At 32.0% G+C, this 15,498-nt stretch overlaps 1 protein-coding gene across 1 annotated transcript; it reads right to left on the bottom strand.

Annotated features, from left to right (window-relative positions):
* Nucleotides 1-4,996: 4,996 nt before the first annotated feature.
* On the bottom strand, nucleotides 4,997-9,006 carry LOC9321860 (vacuolar protein-sorting-associated protein 11 homolog). Its single transcript, XM_021031398.1, has 6 exons — nucleotides 8,646-9,006; nucleotides 8,327-8,500; nucleotides 7,938-8,246; nucleotides 6,084-7,835; nucleotides 5,546-5,911; nucleotides 4,997-5,419 (listed from the first exon to the last, which is right to left on the bottom strand). Exons 1-5 carry the CDS (start codon nucleotides 8,859-8,861, stop codon nucleotides 5,564-5,566), a joined length of 2,799 nt encoding a protein of 932 aa, XP_020887057.1. The 5' UTR covers nucleotides 8,862-9,006; the 3' UTR covers nucleotides 4,997-5,419; nucleotides 5,546-5,563.
* Nucleotides 9,007-15,498: the final 6,492 nt, after the last annotated feature.

Below are 15,498 nucleotides of genomic sequence, written 5' to 3'. Positions count from 1 at the left end.
CATATTCAGGATTTGACCTCTAATATTAGCAAAATTGTCATTCAGGCCCATAAGAAATTGAATGATTCTGCTTGTTTCAGCTTCTTCCAAGAGCTCCTTGACATGATCACAGTTACACTTCTTGACTGTGAGAATCCTGGTGTTAGCCAACTGTTCCCATAGTGTCTTCTTCTTAGTGTAATAGGCTGACAAATCAAGATTGCCTTGCTTGAGATTACCAATGGCCTGCTCAAGTTGATACTTCCTTGGAAGATTACTGACTCTAAATCGCAGAAAAAGATCATTCCACATTTCAGCAGCATCCTCATAATACAAGATGCTATCATAAATCTCCTTATTAACCACGTTCAATAACCAAGCCTTCACCATACTATTACATCTACTCCAGATTTTGAATAAACGATCATCAACATTAGGCCTAGGAAGAGATCCATCTACGAAACTCAATTTATTCTTCGCATCTAGACTCATTCGCATAGCAATTGACCAATTGTTGTAATTCGTACCATCAAGAGTATGAGAAACAATGGATAGACCTGGATGATCCGCAGAATGAAGAAAGAAAGGACTATGAGCATTATCAAACGACTCCATCCCCGCAGAAATCGCCGATTTGTCTCGATTAGCCGGAATCTGAGTGATCGGAGTTATCGCGATGTCATCGCCACCTGGAATCGAGGATCCAGCACGAGTCTTCATCGGCGAGTAATCCGATACAGGAGATTGATTCCGAGCTGGTGTTTTCTTCTTTTGTTTCGCCATAGTTGCAGAACGAAGCTCAGATGCGTAAAGAAACTGAAATCGGAGCTCACAAAGGTGATTTGAAGCTTCAATCGATAAGCAATCTTCGCAAATTTTGGAATCGTCGCAACAACCGGAGCAAGATAATGAAGAAAAAAAAACGAAGAAAAGAAAGAAGAATGAGAAGATTCCGATCAACGATCACCGGAAAAATAACGGAAATTGCTCTGATACCATATTAGTGAAACATGATCGAGAGAGAATTTGGGAAAAACTCATATTTCTCATTAATGATTCAAGAGGTTGTTACAACGTTCATATACAACACAAGCTCACTAAACCAGAAATAACCACATGGTTAAACCCTTAATTAGATAATAAACCGAACAATTCCAGAGTCCTTAACCAATGCTATTATATACAAGTATATGTAACTATATACATGTCAATAGAGGCATAGGAGGATGAAGAAGAAACAGTTCTGAAAGTCAACGCTGATAATTGCTGCCATTGTTGCTCAAAGTGAATGAGAGCTGAAACATAATCAAGAATCAGTTAATATATTAAGTATGGTCCATCATACTTTGTTTATTACTATAATAGACAGAAACTAGAATCTTGTTTTTTTTTTATATAATATAAACTCAGATCAAAAGATGACAGTCGTGATTAAATTGATAATATCAATAACTAAACTATTCAGAGTTTAAATCCTCCCAATGTGACTCACAGAGTAAGCGGTGTCCTTCAGTACTAGAGTCAAATATGAGTAACTGCAAACAAAATCAAAGTAAAGTATCAAGACAAAACCTGTTTAAGGATATTACCGCGATTCTGAGAAAGGAACTTGATATGAACAAGACCGATCTTGCCACTGAGGTAGAAGCGTCTTGGAGGTAACAAAACATCTTAAAACTCAGAGTAGTTGGAGAATGCAAGCAAAAAAGATCTACTTATATTATCGACAGTGCCGGCCCAGATAAATATGAGGCCCCATACAAAATAATTTTTTTTTTGTGGGTTTTATCGATAAAAGTTAAAATTTGAGATCAACTCTTAAAACTTCAGAAAAATGAGGCCTATTTTTGCAATAATAAATAGATAAAATTTAAAATTTGGGATAAAATCTAAAACTTTCGAAAAAACTGAGGCCTACTTATGCAATAACAAAAACAATTTGGGGCCTAATTTTGTTACTAAAAATCTTCAAAATTTTTGAAGCCCAATACCCATGTATCTTGGAAATGGGTCGCGGGCCAAGCCTGATTATCGAAGACTGCGTGTTAGAGATAGAATCCAATTCAAACCAAAACCTTTATTATAATAGTAGACAAACAAAACGCTAGAGTAAGAAGAGTATGAACTCCCCAAAGAGAACTAGGTTCTAACCCGATAGAATCCTCCAAAGCTCTCAATTACTTGGATAGGTTTCACAAACAAAACCTAACCCTTATCTAATAAAGTATAGTTTTCAAAGTTAATAACTCATATGATCGTGCCACATGTCAAATTTATCGATATCAGATTTTGACACTGTTAAACAAAATTTTCTTTTTACTTATTTTTAAAAATATATAAGGAAACTATACACACATGTTATCAACGTGTAAAAACAAAAAAATATTTGTTTTAAGAAAAATTTATAAGAAAATTATAAGTATCTTATTATAAGGCAACTATACATTCAAATTATAAGGCAACTATACATATATATATATATATATATATATATATAATTATATATATATCTTATGAAATAACAATAGAAATTTACGAAAAAAATTATAAGGCAACTATACATATATATCTTATAAAAAGTAATTTTTAGAAAGCAAAGAAGATAATTATAAGGAAAATATATGTATCTTATTAAATAAAAATAGAAATTAATAAATTATTAACTGATTCTAATTTAAAGCTACTAATTCTTAAAAAAAAAGATTATTTTCTTTAAAATTAAAAAAGATTTATGAAATTATACAATCTTATTGTATAATATGATAATTAAAGAAATTTTATAATCAATTATTAATCCTAGAAAAAATGGATTCTAAATACTCACCTCTATAGATAAACAAATATATAGACAGACAAATTAAGAATATATGACGATGTAGTCAAATTAAGAATTATGAATGACGATGGACATAAAATAGAGTTGTTATCGTAGAAGCTCGACCCGATGTCAGAGGAGATAAAGAAGGTGGGGAAATAAGAGCAGTTGGAGAAAGAGGGGAAGATGCGGTAATGATGATGTTGGTGTTGATAACGGTGGTTCAAGCTTGGTGGTGTGGCGGTAAATATTGATGAAGCTGGTGGCTCAGAATTAGTGACATTTAGTACTGATGGTGATGATGATTGTGAGATTTAGTTGTGGTGGTGGCATAGTGGGTCGGAGTAGTGAGACTCGGTGACGAATAAAAGAAATAGTGGTATGGAAAAAAAAATATGATGTTGAAGAAATCCAACGAGAAGGAGAGAAGGAAAAAAAAAGGAGATCGAGCAAAAATAAGAGAAATCTAATGAGAAAAGAAGAGATATTTGAGACTTCTCGCCGGCGAGGAGAAAGAAAATAGAGACAACGAATAACTCATGGGTAATATGGGCCAAAAACTGACAAAAACCATATAACAAATAGACATTGTTTAGTTAATATTATTTTCTTAATTCTTTTTTAGTCTTAGGTTATTTAGTGCATATTCCCTAATTCCTTATGAATTTGTCTTTTTGTTTTGAGGATTTCTCATATTATCAAGTAAAGTTACATGATGTGGATATAGACTGTCTCATATTGTCACAATTTTGTTTCCATTTTGCCCACATTGAAATTAGAAAGTGTTATATAATTTATTAAAATTCAGTAATACAAATATGAACATTTATTAAATATCTTACTATAAAATATAATAAACAAAACTACAAATAGTATTTTATATTACACATTATGCATAATTAATCTATATTTAAAAATAACTAAAACGATACATTTTCTAAAATTAAAACATATTTTTATATAATTTTAGTTAAGCTTGTAAAAATAAAAATTAAAAATGAAAATTTCGGTGTTCAAAAAAAAAAAAAAAAAATGAAAATTTCGATCGATAAATCCGTGCAACGCACGGATCCATATCTAGTTTATAATAAAACCTAAAGTAAAATACTCTAGGAAAAGTAAATAAGAAAATGGAAATCCTAAACTATTATGTAAATCATAAATTAGGAAGTATTCGTATCACTGCGGTTATGTTAGATGAAGATCCGTCTCTACCAAATCCGCACTTCTTAAAGAAAATACTCTTTTCAAAGGTGCTGGTTTTATCCTCATCTTTGAATCTAAAAAACCCAGCGAGAATCTCTTTTGTGTGAGCAGACAGATACTAAAGTCAAGATATGTGAACCGTTTCGGGAATTTGTATTCGTCGTCATCATGGAGGTACAATAAGTTCACCTCGTCAGATTAGCAGGCGGAATCTATTTCTACGCTTTTAAAAGGATCGCGAGAAGCATTGAAACTTTCCTGCGAGTTTCACTGAGGATGTTAACCGAATCGAAGTAAACCCGGAAGATTGATCTGATGACCCAAGTGGAAGGTACTAGTTTAAAACGCCAAAACCAAGAACAAGAACTCTCTTTTTCCGCCAATCAATCCACCCGGCAAGACAACCCTTCATCCTCACTTTTCTAATTAGACAATCTCCGCAGAGAGAGTTTTCCAGCCAGTAAGAATAGATTGTGCGGAAGCTCCCATACATACAAAGGAGTATCCTTCACAACAGAAGGAGAACATTTGAGATTGAGCGTTCCAAAACGACCCAATTATAACACAGGACATAGTTGATTCATCTGTCCTAAACCCGAGGTCAGACAAGCTATACACATCCATAAAGCAAGGTTTCTCAACATCATCCTATTATTTCAACAAAAGGTACTCCTGATCTCTGATCACAACGAAATAGATAGCTACGGGAAGCAACAACGGAAACCGAAAACTGTCACAATCAGCCTTTAAAACCCAACAAACTCATCTGTTCCAGCCATGTTTAGACTCTCGATTTCCAATAGAGAGCTCAAGGGAAAGATAAACGGCTGGAAACTGTAATACAGCTAGAACAGGTCAACGGAGAGAAACGAACCGTTAACACAGAGAGTGGAGATGCCTGTGTTCGAAGGGAGCAAGCAACGCTGACAGCTCGCCCACCATTTCGAGTTCGGAGGTTTCTCAGAAGCAGAAAAACTGGACGCTGTAAAAATACGCTTTGATAGAAATATAAATTTCTTGAGTGTCACATAATGATCCGGAGACAGAACTTGAGCAATTATTTAGAAATTGCTCCAAATGAGCAAGTCTTTTACCAGAATGAGTGCAAATCAAACACAACAACATATTTACTGTAAACGTTCTCCTTTAACTTTATGGAGTTCCAAATATAAAAACCAAAACATACACACAAATAAACTTTATAACTTGTCAACATCTATGCATCTTTTCCTGAGTCATGGCACAGATTCTTAGAAATGCATACAAGAAGAAGCATAAAGCCAGTCCCAACTTCACTAGCAACTCACTCTTACACAATATCTAAGCCGATAAAGTAGATTCAAAGGATACCTCAGATTCACAGATGCCACAAAGTTTATGTCGGCCACACTTGAGTTTGAGATGTTTTAGCCGCCTTCACTGAACAGACAGATCAATAAATGAGAAAATATCTCCCAAGTTATTGTTGTTTTGAAATTAGATGTTCTCATTTTGACTTTGCTACATCAAAGTAAAGAAGGGATATTTTCTGAATTCAGTGGTTACCCTCAGGTGTGAAGAAAATTATGATGTTGCATCACTAGTTTTGCTGATGATTCCTTTCCCAAAGTACTCTGCAATCACAGAAAACCCGTCTTTCGAGCTTTTCACTTGCTGGAAGAACAGATCTTGGTCTTTCGAGTTCTGCTCCAAACTTCTCTTCATTTCCATCAGAGATCTGTACTCGGGAGCACACTCAGGGCATTCTTTTTCGTTGTCACCGAGGCAGCGTTGATGGAATGAGTGCATACACATGAAATGGACGGCTGGGATATCCAATGTAAAAGTGCAAGTAGTGCACTTGCTAAGTTGAAATATTCTGGCATTCGTCCTGAGGTCTTCAATCTCTTTTCTCATGTTTTTTGTCGTTTCCTGCACCGTTCAAAAACCTGATTAGGAATTTACACTGGGAGAGGATTGTGATACACAAACGGCTTTTTGGATAAGAAGTAAAGTCTGCATAACGAGGAAAAGTTTTCTAGTTGACTTGAAAAATAAGGCTAGATGAACAAATAAAAAATGTATTGATGATGAAACTACCAACCTGATACTTCTCTACTGCTCGCCGGTCCTCTTCAATTATCTTTGATTCTTGTTCAAGTTTCCGGGCTATATAGTCTTTGATGACAGAGAGTGTGAGGCATGGATTCTTTGCAAGGGTCTGAAGAACAATGATTGGAGGTAAAATATCATCCCGTTCAATATAAGTAAGAACCTCCTTCACTTCTTTGGAGCAGTCCTCTCCAATTTCACCAAAATACTTGAGAAGATCTGCCCAAAGAGACGGATCCCCTCCCTTGCCAGAATCACCTAATCTTTTGCAGCACGCAATCAGTCCCTCGTGATCATGATTCTGCATGTAACAAGCAATAACCTCCTTGTAAAGTTTCATCTTTTCATACAGATACAGAAGTCCCTCCTTGAACGAATTCATCTCGCAAAGAATTATAGCAAGGTCAACATCATAGAGGGGTTGCTCTAGGTCTGACGGCCATGCCATTTTAAGCAACTCCAGTCCCTTCTGTTGTCTTTCGGTACAATCCTTCTCCATTGCATCCTTTGAATCAGTATTTGTCCTCTTTTCAGGATCAGCTTTAGACACCGCAGGTGCTACTGAATGATCTGTTAAGTCCTGATCTAGACCATTTTCTGATAGAGAGATTGATGGAAAATTCAAGTCCCTGGACAAGTATAACTCCAAGAGTGTGTTATTGATTTCTGCTTGAGCAGGTGAATCCTTCACTATTTCAGCATATCTCTCGAGAAAATGCATTAATGAATGTGGATGCTGAACAAACACATTGATGAAGTCCACAGGTGATGGCAACATGGACAGGTACACACCATTAGGAGTCCCTTGCTCAGTGCAAAGTCGCATGAGTATATCAATAGTCTCTTTCGGCTTGTGCTCTATAAGAATCTTACCATACTCTTTTATTGTTACCCCAGCTTGACTGGGTTCAAGACTTGAAACATATTGCAGGGCTTCATCATAGTTTCCAAGATCTTCAAGCAAAATTTTCAAATACCACTCATGTTTTCCTGCCTTTTTTGCAACGTACATTGCATGCTCATGGTAATTAGCTGCACGACAGACCCTAATGGCTGTTTCCACATCAAACTTGAGCTCACCGATGCCATCTTCTTTTCTAATGAAAGTGTTCAGCTTTTCTACATCCTTCAACTTAGTGTAACAGTTTAGCAAAAGAGTTGTGTGGTCTTTTGATGCTAGACCCTTCTCATGCAACTTCTCCAGGTAATTAGTAAGATTGTAGATCCTCTGTGCATCCAGAAACTTTTGTATCACAAATGATGGTTCAAGATAACCAATTGTGTTGATGTACTGAGACATAGCTTCGTCAAAGTCCTGTTTGCCATACAAATGATCTCCATACTTCCTCATCACATTGGCGGTAGCAGCAGCATCGGCATGCTGACTCTGGACAAGATTAATCGCTACTGTGTACTGGTTTTTCTTGAACAGCATATCTAACTTGCTTTCCATATCCTTCTCGGTGATGCACAATAATGATTTGTCAGCCGTTATAAGTATTATGGTTCCCCATTCACAGAGCATGTTGGAGACTTTACCAACGACTATACTATATGCTATAAGCCGATTCCTGAGGTCGTAGACATTAAAAACAGTGTTCCCGGTTTTAGAGTCAGCAATAACACATATAAGGTAGCCACGGAACCACCCCATGAATTTTTTCTCTCCTTCAAAAGCCCAGCAAGGACCACGTCCATCAACTTCATAGAAATAAACAGCCTCAGGTCGACCAACTATTAATTCCTGTAGAACACAACATATTTCAACTGGCTAGAAGAAAGAAGAAGATAACTCTATAATCAACAAAAGACGACAAAATTTGGTCACAAGTAGAGAAGTATATACCGAGCGGTCACTCATTGTAACAGTATTCACACTGCCCCCAATATGATCCAAAGTCTGCAATTTAGGTGGTTGCGCCTGCATACTAAACAAGTTGACTGAGTCTGGAGTTACAGCAAACAACAGAAGCGCTTGACCATCCATCCTGAACCCCAAGCCTGTAATCGTAGATCGTCCATCCACTTGAAGCTTAAACCGAGTGATACGTTCTCTTGCAATGTCTCCTTTGACACAATAAATGCAGCCATTATCTAAGCCAATGGCTATAAGCAATATGGGTGGAACTTCCTCCAAGACTAGAAAAGAAGTAATCTGCAATTGCACATGATATTCCATCAACAAACCTAATAAAGACTCGTTAGAATGAAGAAGAAATTATTAGTATTTAGTACCTTAGCTTCAGGAAACTGATTAGTGAATATTCTTAGAATACCAATGCATTCAGGAGCCGAGGAACTAGTGCCTTCCTCCTGAACTTTTTCAAGGTCAAATACCTTGAGACACATCCCTGACTGCTGCGGCGATATTTGTTCATCTTCTCCAACGGTGACAAGGAAATTCCTTTGCTATTCAATTACCCCAAAAGAATCGATAAAAATGGTTAATTTTGTTACTTGACCTTAGAATTTGATCATAAACAACAAACAGAATCTCGATTTGAAGCTAAATCTACAGGAAATGTAAAAGTGATGAATGAATGGATCAATATACCTTGAGGTGCTGAAGGAAGAGGACGGAGGAAGAGTGAGCTTGGAAACCGGAATCGAACTTGATACCGCGATCGATGAAGCTGACGGATCCGTCGTTAGAGCCGATGGCGACTTTACCACGGCCACTGGAACAACATTGTATATCTCCGGTCACATCATCAGGGATCTTACCTCCGTATTTCTCTTCGAAGAAGTCGAATTTTCTCCACTGATACATTGAATCGAATCGAGAATTCGAATCCGGAGGAGTTTCTAGGGTTTTCTTCTGTTTTTTCCGATCAGATCAAGCTAATTTGGTCGCAATCCGTAGACGGCCGAAACGGTCATTTGCATTTGATGAAAACAAATACAAAAATAAATGTTTTTTTTTCTATATTAATAAGAGAAATTGTTAATAATACCCGTTTTGAGATACCTATTTTCAAAAATACCCTTTTTAAGAGTTCATTTTTAAGTTTGCCCTCTTTTAATTTTTAATGACCATTTTACCCTTATTTGAAGCAAAATTAGGTCCACAAAATACAAAATATTCTTTGGCGGGAAAAGTGATCCCGCAAATTTTTGGCGGGAAACGTGATCCCGCAATTTTCCCGCCAAATTTTTTTTTTGCGGGAAAAGTGATTCTGCAATTTTTTTGGCGAAATTGTTTTGGCGGGAAAAATTTACAAGGTATTTTAAAGGTTTTACAGAGTATTTACAAGTGTTTTGTAAGGTTTTTACAATGTATTTTAAAAGGTTTTACAAGGTACTTATTAGGTTTCATAAGGTATTTATAACTTGTAAAACCTTATAAAAAACTTGTAAAACCTTATAAAATAGCTTGTAAAATCTTATAATATCTTATAAATACCTTATAAATACGTTGTAAAACCTTTTAAAATACATTGTAAAACCTTATAAATACCCTTTAAAACCTTTAAAATACCTTGTAAAATGTTCCCGCCAAAAATTTTCCCGCCAAAAATTATTGCGGAATCACTTTTCCCGCAAAAAAAATTTTTGGCGGGAACATTTTACAAGGTATTTTAAAGGTTTTACAAGTTTTTACAAAATCAAATTTTTAATTTTGATGTGTGCACATTCTCGTGTTTTCCTTATATATTTGTGATGTCTTTTACTAAAAAAAGTGTAATTTAGTCATTTTGTACATAAAAAAGGGTATTTTTAAAAATAGACAGGCAAAAGGGGCATTTTTGAAAAGAGATATTGAAAAAGGGGCATTTTTGTGAGTCTCCCTAATAATAATGTGAAATTTTAGTGTGTATAAATTTCGCTTATACAAAATACACAGGAACTAGATCATCACCCGTACTACAGTACGGGTTAAATTTTATTTATTACAAAATTTATATATTATATATTTTAGAATAAAGTTGTGATATATTATAATAGTAATTGAAAAAATATAATTAGATTTTTGTCAGTCCCTATATATAATATTAGATTAAATATATATATTTTTAATTATACTCAATTATGGATATATTTTTTTAAGGTATGAAAACGAAAAATAAAATTATTTTAATAAATTAATATGGTCTGAACAATGAGTTAATTTATATTAACAACCACAAAATGAGATTGCATATAATTCAGTTAGATCAAAAATCAAAATATTATAAATGAATCGCTTCTAAAACGTAGATTATTTTTAATTAATTAAGAAAGTTAGCTATTATTTTGAATTAATTTTGGAAATTCTTTTTTCAATTTCTAATTTTTTGGTTGTTGAAATAGAGATTTGTTTGAGGTAACTACGGAATTTACCAATTATTCGCGTAATCGAATATGTTATGAAGATATATTTAGTATATAATATACCAAATTTAACCCGTACGTGGAGTCTATATTTTTATTTTAGAATCCTAATGAAAATATTGCGTGCACAATCTATTATTTGTTATTTCCAAAATTGCTTGCACAATCAAATTTTCAAATATTTTGTGGTGTCAACCTTATTTAATCTATCTGATCATATAATCTTAATATGCCGTCTATGATAAGGATCATAATTTTATATCATATAATATATTACATTTAACCCTCCGCCTACTATAACTATTTTAAATATATCCTTTTAGAAAATCAAATTAAAGTATTTATAAAATTTTTTTTATCTTTTTAATCTATTAAATATTTATGATATTCATTAAAATATTAAATTAAACTATTTTAAAATGTTCCAAATTAAAATCTTTAAAAATATTTATTGTAGTATATAAAATTATGAGTTTCAAAAAAGAATTATATGAAATTAAATAGAAATATTCAAACAGTTATAAGGATCATAACTCATTTGTTAATATAATATATTATATTTAACCTACTGTCTATTATAAATATTTTTTAAAAAAAATCAAATTAGAGTATTTATTGATGATATTCTTTAAATATTGATGATATTCTTGAAAAATATCAAGTAAAACTAATTTTATATGTTGCAAATTAAAATATTTAAAAATCTTATTGTAGTATATAAAATAATACATTTCAAAAAATAAATGTATGAAATTGAATATAAATATTCAAATAATGACCCGTTACTCAGTCGAAATTTTTGTTGAACTTATTTTTGGTTAAAAGAAATATATTACTCAAATGTGAATTTTTAACCCTTTCAATTTTTCATTTTGATTGGTCATTCTTTTTTTAAGTTAATAATATATTTTTGTTTTTAATAATTAAATTAATTAAATTGCATAAATTAGTATTTGACTTGTTTATCCTTAATAAGCTGAATTAATTTACTCAATAATTTTTTATCTCTAATGGCATTCTAATGTAATAACTTACAAAGGGGAAGATTATTAAAGGGTAATTATAAATTGTACTCCCCAAATAATAGTATAGGATTTATAAACAAGTATTAAATTTAAAAATTTTAATTTTACATAGAACTTGAAATTTTATAAAGTTAATGGTACCAAAAAAAAAGGGTTTATTGCATATATTATGAAGTGTTTTGATTAATATATTTTTGAACCATAAGGATTAGATGTGATAGGTGTAACACCCCGGTTTCAAGAATATGGTGGTGCATGCGAAGATGTTTAAAAGAATTGATTTGGCCACATATGTTACCAAAATGCACTTATCTTTTCGGTCAACTGTCCTGAGAGAACTCCATAGTTAAGGGTGCTGGAGGTAGAGCAATTTCAAGATGGGTGACTTTCCGGGAAGTGATTGTCGGAACTGTGTGAGTGAGGACAAAACACAGGGAAATACCATGTGGTGATTTGTAGGGTCGGTAACAAGTCTTTAAAGCCTCCCGAACGTAGCGGACCGGCCGTCGGAAGATAATGGGCCCATGGACCGAGAGAGGGCGTGTGACCCATTAAGAGAGATGGCGGTCGGGGCGTTACAAATTTACAATAGGCAAAGTGGAGAAGGGAAGAGTAGAAGAAAGCAACTGAGACATTCTTCCATGGAGATAGACAAATGCGAATGGAAGCATTTTAGCTTGATCTTCGTTGGTAAGATGATAAAGACATGATCAAATGAAGCTAATACATTCTTCCATGGATTTCAGTTCCTACCCCCTATACTTCACCAGAGGAGTATTGATAGGATCACAAATTGGGCCTCGTGGGCTTCGTATATGGCTTATTGTTTAAGCATGTTTTCCTTAGTTTTGTCTTCTATTTAACCTTACCTTTTGTTTCAGAATCGTTATCGAAAAGGATCACAACAAATGAATTAAACTTTTTCTTTTCTCTTTGTTCTTCACCTTTCTCCTTTCCTTTCTTCTGATCTTCTTTCTCTAGTTCTTCATAGATTCTCAGATCTTCACTCTTTCTCTTCCTTCTCTAATTCAATATCTCCCTTGTTTAGTCTGTACTTAACAAAAACATACATGTTTACCTTGGTTTTAATACAACCTGCACAAATAAATTATTAGTTTTGCTTCAAATAACTATGTGCGTTGCTTATCACATCACATATCAAGCAATCTACAACATTATATTCTCTTGGGTCATAAGTTTAATGTATAATCATTTAATCACTTTGTAAATAAGTGATAACTAGATAACAACCCGCACTATGTGCGGGACGAAACGATTATTAACCGATTTTAATGTATTGATGATATTGAAGGTGTTCAATTTTTATATTATTAGATAAACGGTGGTGTATTAATGATTATCGAGATTAGTGAACTTTTCATTAATGAAATTTTCATTTATGTTTATCATAATTTATGATATATATCTTGGTATATTAATCAATATACAAAATATTAGGTACTCCATTTTGTATAGATTTGTATATCTTAATTGCATATTTAATTTTATTTTTGTTTTAATTAATTGTATTTTCGTTTTAATTAATTGAGTAAAATAAAAATCATAAATTAAGTAGAAAAAATAAATATAAGCAAAACTAATGGTAAAATCTGTAAATATCTTAATAAATGTTGGGTTTTTAATTAAATGGATTGAGAACCTCTATGAGAACGATACGTCAGCATGACATTTTTGTTAATTACACATGAAGATAAGGTTATTTTAAAAAAAATGCTTCTCAATTAATATATAAGGGATGTTTATTTGTAAAAAAAAAATTCACAAGACTTTATTACATAGCAAAAATAAATAATTGAAAGACACATTTGATGTTAAAGACACATTTGAGACATAGATTTCTCGACCCCATGCATTGTTTTTTTCACCATTTCCACTGATTTTATTGTCTTAGATGCGTTATTCTTAAGCTCACACTAAATTAATTCTTCTTACTTCAGCTGCCTCTATATTGTTGTGACACAAGCAATTAAATTATGCATCATTTTAATAAGAAATTGAAACACTTATTGTTAATTTAAACCTACCTGAACTGTTGATAGGCAGAATAGAACAATCCCGATAGCTAGGTGACTATCTGCTTCCACAAAAGTTTTGATAAACTTTTCATCTTTTTGGGTTGTGAAATCATGTGTCGTTCATCAAAATAACACGAAAAGCAAGCAGTTGATATATACCTTGATGATTTATGCATATGTAAGTTAATTGTGGATTTTATGAATATATATGTTTTGATTCATGATTGATTTTGGCATCATGTCTTATGCATTTATCTCTTATATATTAATTGAGAAGCATTTTTAAAAAATAACCTTATTTTCATGTGTGATTAACAAAAATGTCATGCTGACGTGTCGTTCTCATAGCGCTTCTCAATCAATTTAATTAAAAACCCACAATTTACTAAGATATTTACTGATTTTGCCATTAGTTTTACTTATATTTATTTTCCACTTAATTTATGTTTTTTTATTTTACTCAATTAATTAAAATGAAAAATACAATTAAAATATGCAATTAAGATATACAAATCTATACAAAATGGAGTACCTAATATATTGTATATTGATTAATATACTAAGATATATATCATAAATTATGATAAACATAAACATTAATATATACATAAATAAAAATTTCACTAATCTTAGTAATCATTAATACACCACCGTTTATCTAATAATATAAAAATCGAACACCATTAATAACATCAATACATTAAAATTTGTTAATAATCGTTTTGTTCTGCACAAAGTGCGGGTTGTTATCTAGTGGAAAGTTATGAATGGATGGTGAAATCGTAAAAATAGTTAAGTGAACTGATTTAAATTATAGAATGAACTGGTTCATGATCATGATTGTGAATGACTGAATGTGATAAGTTAAAAGGTTGGACTCAAGGATTATCATGACGACCGTACTTCGTTGATGGCAAGAGTCTCCACTCTTGGACCGTCAGTTGCACCATGTTCGGTGTTTGCAAAATCATATTTTTAATTACAATGTATTAAATTATAAAGATTTATATTTCATTACCAATTATTTAATTTACAAGTTATTAATTTCATAATCTTTAAAATCTTAATATTTGAATTATAAATTTTACATACATGAATTATCCTACAATTCCAATTATTTATTATGCACCAAACTATACATTTTAATAAACACATAAAATTTGTTTTTTCTTATGCTAAATTATTTTAAAAATTAAAATAATAAAAAATTAAACAGAATATATATACAAACTTCAACAACACACTATTTTATAAACACAAATTAAAAATTTATCAAATATTATGATAAGTTTATGATATATATTCTATTATGCATTTCACTCACAAAAATTTTTTATTACAAACTTTAACCAAAACCATATACTAAAACTTACAACCCGCACGGTCTCAGGATCTAGTATATATATACTAAAATAGAAATATACAATTCATTAAAATATATGCAATAAATTAAAAATAACATAAATAAAAAAGAAAAATCCAAACATATACAAATATTAAATATACTTACCATAAATATATATTTTGACATTTCAAATGTTTAGTTTATATATAAAGATTTTTTCTATATTTAGAAATTATTTTTTCCTACCTTATAAAAAATAGAAACTTATGGAATATAGAAAATTAAATATACGACAAGAGTTTGGTATAACAGCAAACATAGCATATATATACTAACAAATAATAATATACAATTAATTAAAAATATATGCAATAAATTAAAAAAAGTTCGATTGTGCAGAGTCTATGAATTGCATGCATGAAGAATCAAACTGCTGAACTTTTGGACTCATAAAAACTTATATATAAAGATTTCTTCTATATTCAAAGTTCAGCAGTTTGATTCTTCATGGATGTAGTTCGATTTAAAAGATACTTTTAACGGAAAGTTAATTCCGTTAACGGTAATTTAACGATATGCCCAAATTGTTCAAGTCAACAAAACTTGACTATTTTATCAAAAAGCATTTCGAAAGTTCGTATTTTGTCATTCCAAATTTGAAAGTTACGCTTTATAGACATTTTTCCCCTT

Source organism: Arabidopsis lyrata (genome assembly GCF_000004255.2).
Source record: "Arabidopsis lyrata subsp. lyrata unplaced genomic scaffold ARALYscaffold_3, whole genome shotgun sequence".
NCBI lineage: Eukaryota > Viridiplantae > Streptophyta > Magnoliopsida > Brassicales > Brassicaceae > Arabidopsis > Arabidopsis lyrata.
Note: the sequence above shows the minus strand (reverse complement) of the source record. Positions and strands in the feature narration are given on the sequence as shown.